At 43.4% G+C, this 22,546-nt stretch overlaps 1 protein-coding gene across 1 annotated transcript; it reads left to right on the plus strand.

Moving 5' to 3' along the window:
• The first annotated feature begins 556 nt into the window (after positions 1-556).
• Positions 557-13,479, plus strand: ZNF683 (zinc finger protein 683). Its single transcript, XM_033157840.1, has 7 exons — positions 557-1,186; positions 4,017-4,215; positions 7,836-7,955; positions 8,442-8,694; positions 9,504-10,462; positions 11,033-11,161; positions 12,881-13,479. The coding sequence occupies exons 2-7, from the start codon at positions 4,057-4,059 to the stop codon at positions 13,391-13,393; spliced, it is 2,133 nt and encodes a 710-aa protein (XP_033013731.1). The 5' UTR covers positions 557-1,186; positions 4,017-4,056; the 3' UTR covers positions 13,394-13,479.
• The last annotated feature ends 9,067 nt before the right edge of the window (positions 13,480-22,546 follow it).

Raw genomic sequence — 22,546 nt, forward strand, 5'->3', positions numbered from 1 at the left:
CAGTCACTCTTGCCACACCCTCAGCATACATTTAAATCAAATTTAAAAGCACACAACTTCCTCCAAAACAATCCTGGGGACTGTAGTTTAGCCCTCACAGAGCTACAATTCCCAGCACCCTTAACAAACAGCAGTTCCCAAGGTTCTCTGGGGGACAATGTCTGCTTGAAAATGTTTGAAACCTATCTCTCAACCCCAAGTGCCAGCAAATGTATACAAATCTTAATAATAATAATAAATAAATAAATAAATAAATAAATAAATAAATAAATAAATAAATAATGTTGGCCTGTGGGCACATTTGGAATTTTGAGTGGGCATTTCCCCCCACCCCCGATCATTTTCCCACTCCACCCCAAACAGAAAGACAGAAAGAGAGAACAGACCTGCATAAAACCTTCACTCTCCCAAGGGATCTGGGTAAAAGTTGGATACAGTAATCTGAGTTTTGAAAAGAACCTACCACTGACAGAGGAAATGGAAAACAGTGCATTTAAAGCAGTATCATGCCACTTTGAACGGTCACTGCTTCCGCTATATAATCCTGGGAAGTCTAGTTTGTTAAAGGTGCTGAGAATTGTTAGGAGGCCTCTATTCTCATCACAGAGCTACAATTCTCAGTGATTTAACAATCAGTTCCTCTTCCTGCGGATCTCTAAAAATGCTAAGCATATTTACTACTGTTAGAAAATAAAGCCATGACCAGTAGCTCCGAGCAAGCTTCTGTCAGTCAGGAAGCTTTAATTTCATCTTGATTTTGTTTCATTTCATTCCAACTGAAAACGCTTCATTCTTGGATGAGTTGGCGGATGGGCAATGCTAATTTCCACCAAGTGGGTCAGACAAAACCTCAACAGGCCACCTCCTGGTTCATGCCGGGGTCAGGGCATCCCTCCTGCTGAGGCTCCTGCCATTAACATTATCTTAGCCTTCTAAGTAGAGGGGCTACCAAATCCCCCATCTGGACCCGCTTTTTCTGCTGGGCGAAACAGGAACCATCTCCAGCTAATCCCCTGTAATCCCCTGCCACGTGATACCCTTGCAAAGTGCGTTTGCAAAAACATACTGTCAGAATCATCTGCTGATGGTTGTCCTGGGAAGTGATGGGAATGGAATGGTGAGAGCGGGAACCCAGGCGGGGCCACCATGGACTCCCTGCAGCCACACCAGAAAAAGGCAATTCAAAGTAAGTGCACATTTTTCATCTCTGTCTTGGGAGGCAGGAGGTGTGCATGTTTAGCAATCTGCGCACTCCCATTGTAAATGAGGACCAAAGCAGCCCAGTGGACAACATTTTGGCTCCTCCTTCGTAGAACAGCAGAGCTGATATGCCAGTTTAGCGTGTAACTCATACTGTCCTGGGGCAAACCGCAGTCTCTCCGCCTCAGTCCTCCAATCTGTGAAATGGGAATTGTTAGATGGCCTGCCCCTCTCACAGAGCTTTTGTCGGAATGGATGAGATGCAGCTACACTCTGCTTCCTAGTAATAGTAGGGCTATAGAAATGGAAGTCCTTGTGTAAGGAACAAAATAGAAAATTCTTTTCAGTAGCACCTTAGAGACCAACTGTGTTTGTTCTTGGTATGAGCTTTCGTGTGCATGCACACGAAAGCTCATACCAAGAACAAACACAGTTGGTCTCTAAGGTGCTACTGAAAAGAATTTTCTATTTTGTTTTGACTATGGCAGACCAACACAGCTACCCACCTGTAACTTGTGTAAGGAATGAACTGTAAACAAAATCCAGTTTTGTAATAAATGAACTGGTTAACAAATTTTTGTTGTTGTACTGTGGGGAAAACTGCTACATTTATCACTAGGGAACTGCAAGCATGCCTCTAAGCACATGCTAGATGTAAACTAGATGTAAGGTTAAGATTGCCAAGTGACCAAAAAAATAAACAAATGGCATGGACTGCTCCTGTTCCTTTAAAAGTAACCCTGAGGAGGAAAAATCAGCAGGATAAACTTTTCAGGGCATGGTGATAAATATAACTACCTGCTAATAGCAGCAGACCAATTTGTTAAAGGCATAAGAACAGGAGTTGGTTTAAAAAAAGTTATTAGAGGTAAACAAAAAAACATTCTTGCAGAAGGGGTATAATTGTAGGCTGTCTCTAGGATAGGATAAGATTCCTACCTATTTTTTTTGTTTGTTACTGGTTTATGGATTGAAACAGTGTTTATCAAACTGCGGACCAGGGACCATCAGTGGGGCTGGGCCGCAGCACTGGAAGCCGTCCAGTGGTTTGTCACTCAGCCACCCTGCCCCAAATTACACCAGCAGCAGGAGCTCCCCACATGTGTAGTAGGAGTGGGAACTGGGTATTATACACGCTGTACCTTTAAACAAAGCCAGCCCCAGACATTTTGGCACCTGAGGTGGACCCCAAAATGGCGCAATGTCCTCCACTGCACCTGAAATTAGCAGGCTAGCCTAGGGGTTGCTGAGCAGGCTGAGGAGCACCCAAAACTCTGTCCCCTCCAGCACCTCATTGCCAGAGTCCACATACACCAGCATCTGCCACCTGAGGCAGCTGCCTTGCTCTGCCTAAATGATAGGGCCGGGCCAGCCCTAGTTTCCAATACTGCTCATGCAACTGGTCCAAAATCATGAATGAGAGCAACATTTAATTAGATAAAGCAGCACTGTTCCCGAGTTCTTGGGTTGCATTTATCACAACAGTACAGAAGTGCACCTGCAGTTAGGATGGATGCAACTTACCTATTCATATGCTCTTCCTATGTAAACACGGGGGATCAGTAGCTCAGCACCATTTGGACAGATATACCTTCAGAACCTGGAAAAGGGAGAGCAAGCAACAGATATCCATTTGTGAAGCCGAACTGCTGATTGAGCATTCATCCTGATTTTGCTTGCACAGAGGTTGCAGGGAGAATAGACAATGCTGGCCACTTATTTAGCATTTGTTCCGACTTGTTCACGATGTGACATCAAGCAAATGTTACCCCACACTTCCCAGTGCATTTACTCATCACTTTTCTGGTCACGAAAAGCTCCATTTGGAAGTTGGGGGTGGGTGGGGAGAGCAGGTTTATCGCACAAGAGCACCAAACCAACTTTAATTGCACTACCTGAATTTGCTGGTGTGTGACTGAATCCCACCAGAAAACAGTGACGGCCTGGAAGTGCCCACAGACGATAAATATGAACAAACTGTTTCCCCCTTCTCTTGTTCCCTTTATTTCTACCTCTGAAATTCCAAATTAGGTATAAAAATATGCATTGATGTTATTTTCATTTCTTATGGGCTTTTATATTTTTACTTAAAAAAACACCACTTTAAATAACAAATAATTTGAGAAGGGGGTGAGATATTAGCGGGCAGACCTGGATGCAAATTAAATAGATCTGTCAATTTATCCATTTATCCACATTTCAGTTTCCAGTCATTATATACAGTGCTTTTTTCTATTAAAAAAATCTTTAGGGGTACTCTCATTTTCCTACTCATATTGAAATACTACCCCTCAATGAGGCCAAACTTAGATGCCCCCCGAAAAAGCACTGGTGGGCAGAATGTGCAGAAGTGTACTTAGGGATTGGAGAAACTGCCCCCCCCCCGGCACAAGCCCAGGGGGAGCCACAAAAATCACCTATCAGGCATTGGAGTCCTCCCGACACTTGCAGCAACCTGGCCAGCACCTGCTTTGCCTGAATAAGGAATCTGCCAGGATTTCCAGCTGCTGCTGCTACTGCTACTGCTGGAAAGGGGTCTTTGGAGCATCTTCCAGGCAGAGAGCAGCATGGGTGGCCCCATCTAGCCTCAAGGAGGCACGTTCCTCCTTTCCAGACAACCTCGCCTGCTTCTCTGATTATTTTGGGGGGGCAGGAGTTTCTCCAGTACAGCTACTTGCCAAGGGTGCAAGGGACCCTAGGCATGCCTCTGGGAATATGTGATTCCAGGAATTGTCACAGATCCCCCTGGTACCTAGACTTAGCTATGTATACCTGTTACACAAACAAACAAATAGAACTCTTCACTCTTGTGCCAGGTTCTGTTCCCCATCCCGTGGTTGGATTGAGAGGAGAAGGATGAAGGAAGAGACCAGCATTCCATGGAGAGGGGAGGGTTTGGAGGATCAATGTACCTACATTGTGAACGACCAGCTGTACGAACCACACACCAACCTTCCGCGAGTGCAAGCCTCTTTGCCCCGGAACCTGGCCTTCCAACGCAACAGCAACAATGAGGTAATGCCAGTGGCCAGCCCAGCAGGGTGGACCTTTCATTGTATGGTCTCCTGGACTGATTTGCACCTCTTCCTCTGTCCGCACACCCCAAGCGACACGGGATGGGGAAGGAATTCGATTCAGTTCGCAAATCTACCTAATTCCAAAACTATCTGCAAATTGAAATGCTGCCATCCTTTGCAATGCACACTTTTTCAAACTGTGCAAGGGCAGTTCTCCTGCCAAATAATGTATGCAAAAATGCAAATACCAAAGTAGCGGTTCCCAAACTGTGTTCCATGGACCACTGCTTCATTCAGGTAGTTCCACGGCATCTTTGTAAAAATACAGTGAGAAATCATACAGCACGCAGCTATCACAGCACCCCTACAATTGCCGCATATTAAGGGAGCTTGTTTTGCAAAAATTTGTGTATTGTGCAAAATTGCATATAAAATGCATATAATAGGGGGAACTCACACAAAAAATGCTGATGAATTTTCACAATAACTTTAAAATATATATATATATATATTTACACATCACAAACTGATGTGGAAATTTGGAGAACTGAACTTACACACATGAGCAACTGAGAGAAATCATAACTGACATATTCACCCATCCTTGCAAGAGACAAAGCAATCCCTCCTCATTCTCTTCCAGCTACATCCCAGCCTCCCTCCTGGCCACCTGGCCAGCTTTGGTCTGACCATCCTCTATGACCTAGTCTGCACCACTGCCAGCCTCTACCATTTCCCCAGCCCCAGCCCTGAATGGGTACAGTACAGACTGTGGCAGGTCTTCACAGGACTGGCAGAAGAACCGTTTCTGAAAATCCCTTCGCCTAGGTTTCCGATTCTTTAGCAGATGCTCCTTGCACAGTTGTCATCTTTTTCTGACTATGACTGCTGGAAAGGAAAGAGGGTTCCAAGCATTGTGGAATTGACTGTAGGCGTGTGAGATGCAGAGTTAACAACCTCTCTGCACACCCAGCTTCCTCTCATCAAAGTATGTGAGGGTAAGGGTGGTGTAGTATTTAAGGAGGGGTCACAAGTGGGTTCCTCACCCGCAGCTTGAGCCCAGCTTTGCATGCTAGCAGCATATTAAGCAGTGTGAATCTCACTTCAGTCTGCATGCTCCAGGCAAGCTACCCTTTCAGGAGAGCCAGAGCTCAATAGCAGAGCAAGTGTGTTGCATGCAGGAGGTCCCAGGTCCAATCCCTGGCATCTCCTGGTTGGCTGGCATCTGCCTCTCTCAGAAGACAATGGAGGAATGCGCCTTTGGGGGGTAAAGTCAAACTGTTGGAGAGTTACAGCTTCTGCAGTGGCTGTAAAGACTGATACAGGAGAGGCATGTTTTTTTGCAGCTGGGGCAGATGAAGGCGTTCGGTTGTGCTGATGCAGATGTACCATTGTGTTTCTTCTTTCTGTACTCCTCCCTGTCTGAAGCCCTGGAGAGCTGCTGCCAGTCAGTGTAGACAATACCGAGTTAGATGGACAAATGGTCTATGTATAAGGTGTGTGTCTTTCTTTCTTTCTTTCTTTCTTTCTTTCTTTCTTTCTTTCTTTCTTTCTTTCTTTCATATTACCACGCTATTCCATTTACACCAGGGGTGCACAACTTACCTGACATTGCGATGATCTCAGGTGATCCATTTCCCCTGGCCCATGTGGTTTGAAATCCAACCGCACAGGCCAAGACACAGCACCTTGCAGCACTGATGACCAGCTTGTCATTGGTGCTTGCAATACCCTGCATTCTTGCAAACACTGGTAATTATGAAGATGATGATTTTATGGTGATGCTTTCAAATGCACTGGGTTTGTTTGTTTGTTTGTTTGTTTGTTTGTTTGTTTTGCAAGCGCTATCAGATTTATATGCCCGTGTTTTCCTCCTTATTAGAAGGAGCTTCAAACAGTTTTTAAATGGTTGCAAAGGTGTTCTGAGGATTGGGGAGAGGTGTGTTGGTGACAACACAGGACACTGGCCAACTGGCCTCTTTCAAAGCCTGCTTTTCCTGATCCATGCATGCCAACAATTTGTCAAATTGGGTTTTCATAAATCACCCCCCACAATTCCCCACTGTATTTGTGGATAAAGTAGATTGCTTTTTTTTTTTAACTGAAGGCTGTGAGGGCTCCTCAGAGCTCTGCAGATATTACACCTGCCTTGAACCTGAATTCAGGTGCCCAGCCAGGAAGGCATGGAAATCTTTCTCAGGATTTTGTCTTGCCTTCCCTGCATACTTTAGAGGGCACCCTGTCAGCGAAGGCAGGGCAAAAGGAAACAAGGCTGCACGGCAGGCGTGTGTTTTCCTGCTTGTGATTCTTAAAAACGAACCAACCGCATCGTCTCCAAACACAAAGAAACCCCAAGAAGCCACTAGGGGGAAGCAGAAGCTGGAGAAAAAAAAGAGGGCAGGTTTTATATTGGTTAAGCAATCTACACACAGGTTAATACATGGATTTTTAGAATTCATACAGGTTGCAAATTTCTTTTTTGAAGTGGCTTAACTGGCAGCCCCTCTTCCCAGGGAATCATAGCTCTGGAAAGGAATAGGAGTTTCCTAACATCTCTAAGCACCCTTAAGAGACTACAGTTCCCAAGAGTTTTTTGTTTTGTTTTGTTTTTGAGAAGCCATTACTGTTAAAAGTTGTATGATACTGCTTTAAATGTACAGTGCATATGGGACCTATAGCATAGATGTGCTGTGGAAAGGAAGTGGGATTAGAAGTAGGCATGCAGAACAAAACCCTACATTATAAAGAGTCGGCTTATTGTCAACGCTGATTGGCAGTGGCTCTCTGTAGTTTCAATACAAGCGTCTTTTCCCAGCTCTACTTGTGAATTGAAACTGGGGCTTTCTGCACACAGAGCAGGGATGCTTTACCACTTAGCCATGACACCTCCAACAGCTTTGCTTCTTCTGTCCTTGTCAGGTCAGCCTCAGGAAGGTTGACAAAAAGAGAGCCAGCATGGTTCAGTGGTTACAGTGATGGCACAGGACCTGGGAGACCAGTACAATCATTTGTACAAGGGAACTTTCAAACTGCTAGGTTGGCAGGAACTGGGAAAGAGCAACGGGAGCACACCCCATCGCGGGGAAGCCCAAGAGCCTCAGTGGTTTAGACCATAGTGCCACCCGTGTCACATGCAGAGTAGATACTTGCGTCTCAGTGCAAGTAGATAAATAGGTACCGCTGCAGTGGGAAGGTAAATGGTGTTTCTGTGTGCTCTGGTTTCCGTCACGGTGTTCCATTGTGCCAGAAGCAGTTTAGTCATGCTGGCCACATGGCTCAGAAAGCTGTCTGTGGACAAACGCCAGCTCCCTCCGCCTGAAAGTGAGATGAGTGTTGCAACCCCAGAGTCGCCTTTGACTGGACTTAACAGTCCAGGGGTCCTTTACCTTTACCTTTTTACAAGGGAACTCTTCTTCCACCATGCAGAGGTGTTAATAGATTTAGGTTTCTGGAACATTACATTACAATACTAAAATATTATGTTCCTGGTTTCTTTTTGTGTGTCTCTCTTGCCATAAAATGTGTGTTTATAAAATCAGCCAAATATTAGCAGGTACAAATGAATGACATGAAGACTCAGGCCTAACTTGAACTGACATAGCTTTGATGCTTCTGTAGATAATAGCTGTGATCAGCAGAGAGTATATCCCGCAAGGAACACGCTTTGGGCCGCTGGTTGGCAAGAGCTACACCAGAGAGAATATCCCCAAAAACATGGATCAGAAGCACTACTGGAGGGTGAGTAACAGTTGCAAAAGACACAATGGCCCCTTTTGGCCAGATAAAATCTACAATGTATTCTTAAAAGTTATTTGTTTTTCTGTTTGCTACGTATCGGGACACTTAAGATATTGTAACCCAATTTTGCACGGTGGTTCCTGAGATCAAGGAGCAGCCTCTTTCTATGCTTGGACGGGCAACACTTTGATTAGGAAGAAGCAAAACGTCACAAAATGGGGAGTAAGATTCTGAGTTCTCTTCATTAAGCTGCTTGGTGAAAAGCAGGGGTGTGGGGAGAAAGAGAAAAGCTGGCTTGATGTTTAAGCCACAGAAGTTTGCTTTTAATCAGTCGTAAGATGGAGTCTAGGAGGAGACAGCAGCCTTAAATGGATGAGGGTCAAGGAAGTACTGTATTAAGATTGTTGGGAGAGAGGAACACAGAAATGTGTGTGTGTGTGTGTGCCAGCAATTACCCAGATCTTCTTTCTCTTTCCCCTCCTCAAGGTTCTCTCTGCAAAAGGAGAGCTCCACCACATCCTTGACATGAATGACCCCGACTGCAGTAACTGGATGTGCTACGTGAATCCAGCTCCCACCCATCTGGCCCAGAACTTAATGGCTTGTCAGTGCGACCTGGAGATCTATTTCTATACCATAACACCCATCTTGGCTGGAGCTGAACTTTTGGTTTGGTACATGCATGGGGTACCTAGACAATTCCAAAGCTTGCTCTCAGGGGAGCTGGCAACTAAACCAGGTGAGGGCGCACTGTAGGTGGTGAACACCACACTTGTCAATAGTTTGAACAGCAACAATTCAGGCAAGGGCCATTTTGTTCCAGGACCAGCAGCATAAACACATAAATAAATCTCCTCCTATTCCCCATCACCCAGCTACATATGCTGAGATGGAAAAAGTTCATTTTTGAGAAACAGACTCAGATATAGCAACAGAGGAGAAAATCAGTTCTATGTGCATTTCTAATTTGCAGTTCTCAGTATGTCAGCTGAAATGCAGCTTTCCTTTGAAATGTGCACTTCTCTAAATTTTGTAATGCACTTTTCCCCAGCCAAGTAATGTGTACAAAAGTGCATATACTAGGGTAAAGTGTGCATAAAAATAATACATATGTTAGGGAAAATAACATGCAAAATGCATTCTATTAGGATAAATTGCTTTGCAAAAACGTGTGCCTTTGGAAAAATTGCAAACAAAAATGTCTGAGGAACTGGAACCAAAATGCTGATGGACTTTCAAAAGGACTTTTTATATTGCAATCTGATGTGGCAATGTGAAGCACTGGATTTAAGATTGGGGAAACAATTAATCCATCTTTACTTAGAACTAGTTTGTCTCATAGAATCTGAAAAGAGGTTTTAAAAATATGTGTTTGACATTCTTCATTTCTTTCCTTTTTTAAAAAAGAGGCGATGATTGTGGAAGATATATTTAAAGTTTTCAGATATTTTTGTTTGTTACCGCTGTATTTCATTTCTCTAAGTAAAAATAAATAAGTTTCAAGATAAAGAAGAACAATTAAAAGTAGATTTGCTTCTTACTTTGTAGAGTATCTAATCTCAAGGGATTTCCTGGTACAGCCCTTCCCTGGGAAAGTCAGTAGACCACCACAGAATGCCTCCAAAGATGACCAAAAATGCACAGCTATTTACACAAAGATAGACAAGGATGAGGAAGAGATAATTGATGTTGAAGAGCTAGAACAAGACATGCCGCCAAGGAAGACAGCAGAAAACCAAAAAGTGTATTCAAAGGCACAGATCCCTGGGAGCATGCAAAAACAGGCCACAAAGCTTAACTTTTCCCACAATGCATCCAAGGAAGAAGTTGCTTCTGAGAAGCCTGGTCTTCCAAGCCAAAGAGACATGGGCCCAGAGAGACAGTATGGCCCCAGTTGCTACCCATACAACGCAATTACCTCGCTCTGGAAGGAAATTCCACTCCATCTCAGCAACCCGTCTTCCTCCTACTCAGGGTGCCTGCCAAGAAGCAACCTGCCCCAGGCTTATCACTATGCCTACAACACCTCAGCTGCCCACCACCCCACACCTCTACTGGGCCCTCAGACCTTCTCATTTCCATTTGAATTGCCTCTAACTAGTCCTAGAGAAATCATATCCCTAAATTTGTCTTCCCTGGGGAAAAGGCAACCTCCCACTCCGGGGATGTCTCAAGCTGTCTTCCCTCCCATCTTGCCACATGGAAAACAAGTGGACCAGAAACCACCAAATCGTTTCTCTTCCCTCCACACCAGAATCTTCTCATTTCTGGACTCTGACCAAGGGCACTCTGCCATTTCACATGGCTCCATAGTTCAGCAGCTGAAAGCTCCCTCCCAGCTTGCCTGCCAGGATGAGACCATCAACCTCAGTACGCCAAAGACCAACCCACCAGATTCCCAGGAAAGCAGCAAGTCTACGACGTACCCTCTGGGGGAGAAGAATGGCAAAATCAAATATGAGTGCCGTATCTGCTCCAAGAGCTTTGGGCAGCTTTCTAATCTCAAGGTACATCTGGAGACATCAAATTGAGAACTAATTCATAATAACCAATTATCCTCCCCATCCATAATTGTCTAATCCTCTCTCCACATCCTACACGATGGCCTAGATCTGTTTCCTGAAGGTCTGGGCATGGTGACTAAATAGCATTTGCAAACAGCTGGCAAGTACCAGTTTGTGCAGTTTGTACCCAGATGCACACCCGCCCAAGACACTTGCTCCACCCATGTGCAATCGAGGTCTAGGTGTCTGTACCTGTGTTAACACTGGACTTTCCATTGTGACACTGTGTTTTGGGGGAAGATTCATAACTCAGCAGCAGGGGATCTGCCCTGTTTGCAGAAGATTCCCAGGTTCAATCCAAGGCATTGCTAGGTAAAGCTGGGAATGTTCCCTGCCTAAAACCCTGGCCAGCCACTGCCTGTCAGCTAGATGGGCCACTGGTCCAATCCAATTCAGTATTAAAGCAGCTCCCTCTGTTCCGAACCACAACTGAACCCTTTTGTTCCCTTCTCTATGTCTCTCTTCCTTTTCCCACCCCTTCCAAGCTCACGCTGAACTGTCCTCCTCCTACAGGTCCACCTGAGAGTGCACAGTGGCGAGAGGCCTTTTCAGTGCCAGGTCTGTAAAAAACGTTTCACCCAGCTGGCTCACCTGCAGAAACACCATCTGGTGCACACAGGCGAGAAGCCACACAAGTGCCTGGTAGGTGGCACTTTTATTTCTTCATTAAAAGGCCAGGTGAAGGGTGGGGGGAGGAGACCATTTGGCCCCTTGGAGATATGTGTGTATGGAAATATTACAGCATTTGTGGCTTTGGGGGGAAATGGTGTTTAAGGAGGAAAGTGATAGTGATATAAAATTATACATGGAGTGGAGAGGGAGAAGTTTTTTCTCCTTCTCCCAACAGTCAATATGAAATTGTCCAAACCATAAGGCTGGAAATATGGAGAGGGGAAGCTGTTCTCTGGTCCCTCAGTACTGGAAACACAGTTGGTAGATTATAGGGACAGGGCCTGGGATAGTGTCTATCCAACTGGTTAACTTTCACACAGGCCATCAAATCATACTTAATTTTATCATTAGTTTATTAGGCATATTAATATTTCAATATCTAAGTGTAAGAAACGGATGCCAAATCCTCAAACAAATCTTTCTTCACATTTCAGACCTCCTTAATTCTTTTATCATATGTGATTGTTGCATTTGTGTGTTGCATTAATTTGATTTAATGTATTCATGGATTTTTTTAAATAAAAGTTCTATATTTGTACATGGTTTTGGTTGCATTACAGTGCAGCAGGAAATAAAAGTCTCAGCAGGCAATAGAAACCTACAAATTATAATGCAATTCACCAGTGATTCATTGGGGCCACACTGAATTTGTAAGCAATTAGGACTAGAAACCAAAAGGAGAAAGCTTCTAATTAAAGTCATGTGGGCCTTATTTCTTTGTATGGCCACAAGGAAAGGCACTGCTGAATTACCCTACACTATACTCAGAGCTTGGAAACTTTAAAAAGAAACAAGTTCAAAATCAACATGTCTCAAAGAGAACATTCATGAACATCCCTTTACAAAACAAACCAGTTCAATCCATAGTTCAATTCAAGTTGATTCAAATAATCCTTGCTCATTTTTTTCTGCATTCAGAATGTTATAAGTCAATGCACTGAAGTATAAAATACAGTGATACCTCGTTCTGGAGGTCCGTTCTTAACCTGAAACTGTTCTTAACCTGAGGTACCACTTTAGCTAATGGGGCCTCCCGCTGCTGCTGTGCGGTTTCTGTTCTCATCCTGAAGCAAAGTTCTTAACCTGAGGTACTATTTCTGGGCTAGTGGAGTTTGTAACCTGAAGCATCTGTAACCCAAGGTACCACTGTATGCTTAAGACGACTAAGGGAACATCAAAATATACATACAGTGGAATGTAAATGGGTTAATCTCCTTTTCCTGATGATTATGATCTTTAAGTTTAAAGGCCCAAAGAGTCTAAAGAGGGGGGGGGGACACCACATGTAAGAGAATAAACTTGAAGATGAAGTAGAAATCATTCATAGTTCTATCCCAAACTGAAATTCAGTTCACCTGGCGTATAGGCAGTACTTTCAGGTGTAGTTCAGAGATTTCTCAACTAATTCAGTGAGCGTCATTAAACCAAACTAGTTCATTCTGAGCGGTATGAGGAAATTACCATTTTTAATTCCGCTTCCAGCTGATTGTTGAAAAGCAGCACCTCAGTGATGCTAAAGAGCTCCTAGGAGGCTGCTCTTCTGAAGTCTGACAAGTAAAGGAGCAAGCTCAAGGCTTAATATGAACCTCATTGTTCTGGAAATTAAGCACAGATGAGCCAGTCTAGGGCTTTCTCTTTTCCCATAATGCACTGGTGCCTAGGCTAACAAGAAACCAATCTCTCCCCTAGGTCTGCCCCAAACGCTTCAGTAGTACCAGCAACCTCAAAACCCATCTCCGCCTGCACTCTGGGATAAAGGCTTATGCATGCTGCCTATGCCACAGCCGTTTCACCCAGTACATCCACCTCAAACTCCACCAGCGCCTCCACGATCACCAGCGCCTGCACCACTGCCCCAGCTGCCGCAAGACCTACATCCACTGGGTTAGCCTGGAGGTACACCGGCGGGGGTATTGCCCGCTTAACCCGTGTGCCAACTGCTCGCCTGCCCAGCTCCGCCATTTCAATGACATGATTGACCGCTTTGACTTCAGCCCACATGCCGACCAGCTGGAGGAGGGAGAGCCTGATCCTGTCAGGGCTGCTGTGCTAGTGGAGGCCATCATCCTGAGGGAAATGGTGGCAGCTGGTCAGCACAACGCCCTCTGTTCACCAAACCCCCACAGGCAGTTTGCGTTCTTCCCAGAGATGAGCTACACCGTTTGTTTTAAGAGAGAGTCTTTGCCGACACAACCAGCCTAAATGTTTGGGCTCATGGCTGGCCCGCCAGTCTGTGAGTTAAGAGGCAGGATGGAAGCTTGCTGACTGCGTACACGCCATATACAGTGGTACCTTGGGTTACGAACTTAATTCGTTCCAGAGGTCCGTTCTTATCCCGAAACTGTTCTTAACCTGAGGTACCACTTTAGCTAATGGGGCCTCCTGCTGCACGCACGCATCCTAGGGGTAAAGTTCGCAACCAGGAACACCTACTTCTAGGTTAGCGGAGCTCGTAACCCAAAGCATTCGCAAGGAGGACAGTTCGTAACCAGAGGTATCACTGTACGTATTTAACACACATTTAAAGCACATGACTTGACCTCCCCCAAAGAATTCTGGGAATTGTAGTTTGGTGTTGTTTTTTTAAAGGGCACTGGGAATGGCAACTCTGTAAAGGGTTAACTACTGTTTCCAGGAATCTTTAGTGAAAATGTGTTTTAAACGTATGGTGTCTACGTAGCCACTAACTCTGGAAATAGCTCCCAAGAGGCGTGCCTTGAACCAGCCTTGGTGGTTCTTGTTAGTGATGATGCCATTGAAACCCTTTTTTCTTTTCCCAGGCCTTTTACATGTTTGGGGTTTTTAATGTTGCCGTTTTACCTTATTGTGTCGCTCAGCTGTGTCTTGTTTTATTTCAGTTTTTATTATTTCCATGTTTTATTGCTTATAAATTGTGATTATTCTCCCATTGTATGCTACTCTGAAAGTCTTTGCTGAAAAGTGGGCTATAAATAGCCCAAATACAGTGGTTCCTCGGGTTAAGTACTTAATTCGTTCTGGAGGTCCGTTCTTAACCTGAAACTGTTCTTAACCTGAAGCACCACTTTAGCTAATGGGGCCTCCTGCTGCCACTGCACCACCAGAGCATACAGTAATTTCTGTTCTTATCCTGAAGCAAAGTTCTTAACCTGAAGCGTTATTTCTGGGTTAGCGGAGTCTGTAACCTGAAGCGTATGTAACCTGAAGCGTACTTAACCCGAGGTACCACTGTAAATGAAAGAATTGAGCTGATCGAAGACATTTTGCCCCACCCACCACTGGAATGCACTTCCTCCCTGGTCCCCATGAGGAAACCATTTGTGCTGGGAAATGGTCCTGACCCCTTGATTAGAGGATATACAACCCTAGGACTTTACCCCACACTTCTAAAAATGCTTTAATTTCTCTTGGCCTTCTGGTATTGAGGCATGGGTAGCATGGCACAAGGAGATTATGCCTTGCTTTATAGGAAAAGTTCTGACTTTTTTAACTGCTAAAATTTTTCGTTATTCAAGCAAGTCTACACAGATAAGCAAGGTCAGCGTGTATTTAGCATGCAGTTTTATTTTATAATGCATGTTTATTAACTGCTGGTTTTATTGATATTTTGATTTTTGTTAGCTCTGTTTTAACTTTGGACTTTTATTGATAATTTTAATGTATTTTTTATGTAAACTGCCTGTAGGTTTATACAATAAAGTAGCTTCTAAAGTTTGATAAATAAATACACATATACAATACATGAATAATCCTCCACACCTGCCCCCTGGTGTCGAGAAGTATCCAAGAGTCAAAATAAATGCAAAATAAAACAAATCCATGGTTGCACCTCTCAACTGCTTTTGAAGCAGCCGTGGTGAGACAGAGAGGCAAACTGGATCAGCAGCACTTGTGGAGGGGTGTGCGGAATTCAGCCCTCATTCTACTTGCTCTGTTTTTAATCAAACTGTTCCCCCCTCCCTCTCTCAGCCCTGCTTTGCTTAACATCCAGCCAGATTAAGTCTTCTGGAAAATGCAACTCATTGTTCTGTGCTCGATGGGAGACATGGGTTCAAAAGTAGGTGTCATCATACAGGTGTTCTGGAAGGATGCTCCAAACATATGTGGCAAAGAAGGAGCCAAATGTCTTTGAAAAGTGGAAGGTGGGAGCAAAGATCATGGGTAGGGGTGTCTGGGGATTAGGGATGGAGGAATCGATCCATTTCAGTTTCTTGGCTTATCCCTATTTCTCCTTTTTCTAGTCTTAAGTTCAGGCTGAGGAAGAGGGATGTATAGGTGGAAGGATGAGAGAGAGAGAAGAAGAGACATGAAGGCGAATGGTTTCAGTTTTAGCACTAAAATTGCTTTCTTGAAATCTGAATGATCTGTTTATAATACAAATCCATCTACAAGCTCCCAAAGAATGAACTCCAAAGATAGAAAAGCAATAGGATGGGAGGATGCAGAGGGTCTGGAACTGTCAGGATTTGGAGGGAAGGAGGCCAGAATCACCAATAAGACCATCAGAGTGAGGAAAGTGGTCAAATGAGAGACCCCCAAAAGCAGAGGGCAGCAATGGTGGCTGTCTCAGAAGTAGGGAAGAGAGAAATTTGATTAAGTTTGCATTTCAAGGTGAAGCTAACTAATTCACTTTCTGAAACAATATGGGGATCAAAACACAGCCATCTTTGAAATGTGCACTTCTGTGAATTTAGCAACGCTGTTCTCCAGCTAACTAATACAAAAATGCACATGATAAGGTAAAATGTGCATAAAATACATGTATTAGTGAAAACACCACACACATATGCATTAGGGGAAACTTATTTGTAAAAATGTGTCTGGTAGGCAAAAGTGCATACAAAAATATGTATATCAGGATTTTGATAAGGACTTAATTTTTTTTTTTACAAACTGATGTAAAAATGTGGAGACCTGTCCTGAACTTAGTATTAGGAAATAAGAAACAGAACTGCTTTCTGGGTAAGGGAGCAAGCAGGACCGGCCCACCTATGAGGTCATGTGAAGTGACCGCCTCAGACGGCAAGATCCCCAGGGACAGCAGATTCCCAGTTTGGCTCAAGGAACCAACCAGGTTGAAAGAAAAGTACCTATAAGATGTCTTCAGCTCCTCCCACATATGTGCACATTTTGATGGTAAAATTAGCCACACCTACCACTTAATATGTAGATAAAGCAGTCACAAGAATAAATATGGCTTCCACCATGACATATAGTGGAGGAACTGCCATATTCGCTTGCTGCTGCTCTCACCAGCTGGGCTATGCCCTCTTTCCTGTCACAGAGTTGATCAATTCCACCTGCCCTGGAGGTGATGGCATCACCCGGGCTCCCATTAGCCTATCTGCTGCAATGGGAGTGACAAGAAGCTAGCAGTTCTCAGCTAGGCACCAGAAAGCCAAGGCCTCACCCAGTAAGATCAAGAGCTTTGGGTTGCATTACAGTCAAGCAAATGGGCAGCACCAACAGTCATGAGGAAGAAAAACAGGGTAGGGTTACTGAGAACACCTTGCTCAAGGACTCCCCAGAACCTGGAGCCAACACTGGCAGACAGCCGTCTGGCACCCTTGGGTATATGATGTGGGAGTGCTCACCAACAGCAGCCTTCTGGTGTAGTTTTGACCTGTATATAATTTGGTGCTTGTGGTTTCCTTCACTCTGCTGGTGGGGTATGTGCCAGTTTTATAGGACATAACCCTCGAGTAAATACTTCCCCAAGCAGTCCCAGCTGCCAAGCAACTCATCTTGCAAAACTGCGAGGACAAACCCTCCCCTTCCATCACCCAATGGGCTGACAACACCTCTACGAGCTCCAGCTACAAAACAGATTGCATCTATTAAAACAGCTCCAGGAGGACAGAAACCACACTGACTGTGTGGCAGTGACGTTGCTTTAATTACATTTGTCACCAAACTCTCGTGCTCAGGGCCAGCTCACGTCTGTATCTGTATTGGATTTGAAATGGTTCTTATATGCCAAATTGTTTTAATTGTGCTTTTATATGCGAAATTGCTGTAATTGTATTTTTTATATATTAAATGGTTTTAATTATTTGTATACAAGAAAATGTTTTATATGGGTTGCTATTGCTGATTTTTTTTAAATGTTAAATGTCTCTGAGACATTTCATATGAAGCAATTCAAAAGCGTAGCAATAATAATATAGGATTTTGCTACCTTTGGCAGAGCAGTAAATGGTGTGCAGGAGCCTCACCCCACAAGTAAAGGGGACTCACATCTTATGTGAGGGTTGGGTTTCAAGGGCTACGCAAACACTTTACTGAGGAAACAGCAAAAGTAGTGTAAAATATGAAGAGAAAGGAACAGAAAGATTTTGTCTATCTTAGTTCAGTGAGACATTCAGCTTAAACATACAGGGGGAAATTGCATCAGAACTACACATCCAATTGGAGCATGTGTTACCTCAGCAGAGAGCATGTCTCTTTGGTCTCTAAGCTACACCTCCACCCATCCTCTGGCCTTGGCTAGTTGATTTTAACATTAACATAATTAACCCTTATGCTGAACACTGAATAATCCCTGTTGTTGCACTTTGAACGTTTATAGTGTGGCAGCAACTGTTAGGCTTGCCTAAAACGGCATCAGGGAGGAATTATGGCAAGCCAGATGTATGGTAATGCACTTTGTGTGTGTCAGTAATGATACTTTTTGAAATAGGCAACCCTAGCACCTGTTCTGTGGAACTCACTGCCTGTTAATGTTGTTCAGGCACCTTCATTGTACAGTGGAAGCTCGGTTGTCGAACGCCTATTCATGTAGTCGTACGTTTCAGCTTTCGAACGCTGATAGCCTGGAAGTAACTGCTCCAGTTTTCAAACAATTTTTGGAAGCCGAAAATGCTACACGGCTTCAAGTTTGAGGTACTGAGGCTTCCGCTTTCGGTTTCCAAACGTTTCAGAAGTCAAGCGGTCTTCTGGAATGGATTACATTAAAAAACCGAGGTTCCACTGTACTGTTTTCGATGCCTGCTCAAAACATGGTGTGGTACGTAGGTTGAAAATGTGAATGACTGACCCAATGCCACCCAGCAAGCTTTGTGAGTTGAACCTGGGTCTCCACAGTCCTAATCTAAAATGCTAACCACCTCATCACACTGGCTCTCACATTCTATTCCATTTAAATCACTGATTTCACTGAACATATTGGTGACACACACGATCACCCACATTAATCAGACTGAGGTTTAACAGGATCTAGGAGTGGCTGACTCACTACAAAAAATAATTGTTATTCTCTGGGTGCTTATGAGATGCTTTCCCAATTCATTGCTAGCTGACAGCAGGTCACACACCCATTCGGATTGGATCTTTGACTCTTCTGAGTGGCTTATATATTTACTGGTGCTCTGCATCATAATGGGACACACCTATGTGCTGTGTAAAAATATTCCCTTCCCCACATCATCTCTCTGTATATTCCTATCCACTGAGGTTACCACTTTGTGCACCTGAAATAGAGGGTTCTGTGTAGGGATGGGCAAATCTGTCTATTTCAGTTTCTTCTGATTTCTAAATTCAATTCTCCACATTAATCTGCAGTTGTTGTTTGTTTTTTAAAAAAAGTCCTTGTGAAAATTCACCAGCGTTTTAGTGTGAATTTGTCCTAATATATGTATTTTTGCATACAAATTCGCTTATACACTTTAAATGCACCGCTGTAACTTCAGCTCCTTGAATTTCCTGTCTGTGACACAATTAATAATGATGATGAAATTGAAAAGCCAACCTCAACTTCATGTTTAACTTCACACATATATTTTTTCTTTAAAGTTTAACTAGCATAGAACAATTGGAGTATGTACTGTTTTGGTCTCTGTCTCTCCATTTTATCAACCAATGGAAATTGCTATGATAAATCAATTAAAATTGCTTTAATTGGAATGCAAGCCTTGAACATTATGAAGAATTAATATCTGAACTTGCTTTCCATTTCCCTTCCAATCCCTTATTCCATTCCTACCATGTCTTAGATGAAATGCCATTATTTCATGTAGCAGATAAATAAAATAAAGTGTGATAGAGGCAAGAATTGATTCAGTTTTAGGTTGTATCCAACTAAGTTCAACTCAGTGTTAATCCACTAAAATGACTGAATCTAATTTAGTCATGCCCATTAACTTCAATGGGTCTGCTCTGAGGACTAGCATTGTACACAACACTTTGTTTTGGAGAGGTCAAGGCTAGAATGGGAAACATCTTAAGTTCTACTCAAGGTTGTTAGGGGGAGTGTTTCAGAATGATTTGGATTTAGACTGGAAAGAAAGGGGAGTGGTGGTTGAAGAAGTCACTCACTGTATCTTAGCTTTATCTGTTGCTTTGATCATAACAAGGATACTACAGTTGCTGTTCTGGAATTTGGTCTTATGATCCAGCCTGTAAATCGATTTCACTGGAAGAGGATGCAAGATAACTAGAATTGTAAAGCATAATTGCAGGTTATTTGAAAATGCTAATGAATGAAGTACACATGAATCAAACAATAGGTGATAATTAAAATAATAATAATTAGAGTTCTTACATTTCCCCCCTTGGCAAGGCTCCTCCTGTGCCTTTAGCAACTACATAGCAGATAGATTTTAGCAGATAAAGTTTTCCCCATAGCACAGCCTCTCCATGCTGGAAAAAAAGCTATCCCTGTTGAAATTCTGCTTGCCTGTGTTGTTGTTCAGTCGTTCAGTCGTGTCCGACTCTTCGTGACCCCATGGACCAGAGCACGCCAGGCACGCCTACTGCTTGCCTACTGGCTGTTTAAGGCACAGGATCCCTACCAGAAGAAGAGTGGGCAGTGGATAGCCCTTCTTGCCAGCAGCCTTAAGTCTGAACTTTTATAATTTTCTAGAGGTAATGAACCTCCTGAAGCTGTTGGACAGTGACTACAACTCCTATAATCTGATCATTGGCTATCCAGGCTGGAGCTGATGGGAGTTGGAGTCCAAAAAGTCTGGAGGGTCAATGGCTCCCTAGCCCTATTCCAAAACCCTGCGGTATTCAAAAGGAGCCACTGGAAGCTCTTTTTCGAAGACAGAGACTGACAGAAACCTGAAGTTTCATTGAAGGTAAAGCAAACATTTTACAGTACATCCTTTTTTACATGCTTGCTAAATTCAGGCTATCACTTATCAGTGTTCTTAATGCAGACTGACAGCAGGGTTACTTCAGGAAATACAGATCATTAGTTATAAAATGCCAAATTTTCTAGGGCCCAGTACAAATGTTAAGAAAACCGTCAGCTCTCTATATTGGACAAACAGGCCAAACCCTACGCCAAAGGATAAATGGACATAAATCTGATATCAGGAATCACAAGACAGAGAAACCAGTAGAACACTTCAGTCTCCCAGGACATTCTATAAAATATCTCAAAGTAGCTGTCTTACTACAAAGGAATTTCAGAAATAGACTGGAAAGAGAAGTTGTTGAATTGTAACTCATTACCAAACTTAAAACCATACAGAGACCTGGTCTGAACAAATACATTGGATTCTTATCTCATTATACTTGACAAAGCTATCTTTAGCCATCTCACCCCTTGCTTTCTCCTGTAAGACCAATTGCAGTCGTTAACAGTCGTCAACAGGTTTTCCACCCCTATCAGCCAATCACCCATTCCCACCCCCACTCTCTCACTATATACCGGTATAAGGGTCTGGTGACTTCTGTTTCAGTGTTATCTGAAGAAGTGTGCATGCACACGAAAGCTCATACCAAGAACAAACTTAGTTGGTCTCTAAGGTGCTACTGGAAGGAATTTATTTTATTTTTATTTTTACTATGGCAGAACAACACGGCTACCCACCTGTAACAAGAAAACCAGTCACTGCACATACAGTATGCTTGCTATCAGATATAGGGGGTTGCCAACATGGCAAATGTGGGTTTCAAGATACTGAGGTTAGAGGTGGTTTTAGGGTAGCACAACCGGTGTGGCTGCACTGGGCACTGTGCTGCCAAGCGGCACAACAATGCTGTAAAACAGAGCGCGAGAGGCAGGGGACACCAAATTTTAGCATCACACAGGGCGACACTGAAATTTAAGAGCCCAAAGTCCACCACTGCTGAGGTCTTCCCTATTGCCCATGAAGCCTCTGAAGGGCCCATCTAATCACTCTTAAAGGATAGTCACCTTTTCCTTCCTCAAAAAGAACAGTTGAAGAAAAAAGTTGGAAGAGTCACTTCTTTTTCTTTCAGTGCCATGTGCTCAGATCAATTCTACTAGATCTGCCTTTTATTCAGATCCTTTGAAAAGTGAAGTGTGTGTGTGGTGTGCATGCTCTTTTCGTGTCTCGCATGGTGGTGGGGGGAAAGAAATGACCAGAGGGGTTGGTGCCCACAGCACTCACTGAAAAATCCTGGTGTGCTGATGGACGTAAAAAGATTGGTGACCCCTGAATGAACATGATAAAAAAGCGAGGAAATATTGGGAATGAACAGGAAAACAAGCAAATTGAAGAACTAATTATTCATAGTAAATAATCTTTTTTTTAAATAAAAAATGATGTCTTAATAATAATTACACACACACCTTTTTTGGCGGAAGCATTTGCTTTATCTTGGTTTGGTTTTAGTGTTTGTTTGTAGTTTTTATCAGTATCCTGGCATGTTTTAAGATAACTTTTGTTTAGCAGCGCTGTTTAATGTTATTTCATTACACCGTAACTGATGTTTTTATTATTGATTTTGAATTTTGCGCATTGACTTATAAGAAGTTATCCTAAAAGACAGAGTAAATAATAACGATGATAGCGGTGATATATTGCTGGCTACAACCCTATGCAAGTTTTCACCATTAAACTCCACGAGACTTACTTCGAGCAAACTGTGGGATCTGTCCCTGATACCCTTTTTCTCGCGGCTACAGACAGTGCCACGTGATTCGCCTGTACTTCAAGGCTGGTGAACAAAAGTCAGCTTGCCATTTATCCGCCATTTATATCTATCGTTTTACCTCTGCCTGCACTTCCAGTTATTATCGATACCAAGCGTTAATGCTGTTTTGATATCAAGCAGAATATTATCATCACTATTATTTTTACGATCAGAATTTAAATGTTTTGCACTGCAGTATTTAGAACTGATTTTCGTGTCACACACAGAGCTGTAGATATAAGATACATACACATATGCTAGGCTAAATTTTTATTGTATGCCAGCGCCGTTGTTGTCAGAATATCACGAGCCTCTTCGAACACCATCCGTTGCAGCTGCAACGCGAGCGTTCCAATTCGAATCTTTCAACGCTTGGCCCGGAGAATTCCAAACGCGCGCACGCGCACTCCCTCTTTCTTTGAGGGGGCAAGGCCTCGGAATCCTCCTCCCCTCCTGCAAGGGGCGCGCGCTCGCTGCGCACTTCCGAGA

Source organism: Lacerta agilis, chromosome 8 (assembly GCF_009819535.1).
Source record: "Lacerta agilis isolate rLacAgi1 chromosome 8, rLacAgi1.pri, whole genome shotgun sequence".
Classification (NCBI taxonomy): Eukaryota; Metazoa; Chordata; class Lepidosauria; order Squamata; family Lacertidae; genus Lacerta; species Lacerta agilis.

Bases quoted from the DNA above. Each gene is read 5' to 3' on its own strand.
- ZNF683 (XM_033157840.1), top strand. From the start codon at position 4,057: ATGAAGGAAGAGACCAGCATTCCATGGAGAGGGGAGGGTTTGGAGGAT. The intron at 7,956-8,441 runs GTGAGTAACAGT...CCCCTCCTCAAG, and splicing joins ATCAGAAGCACTACTGGAGG to GTTCTCTCTGCAAAAGGAGA. The intron at 10,463-11,032 runs GTACATCTGGAG...CTCCTCCTACAG, and splicing joins GGCAGCTTTCTAATCTCAAG to GTCCACCTGAGAGTGCACAG.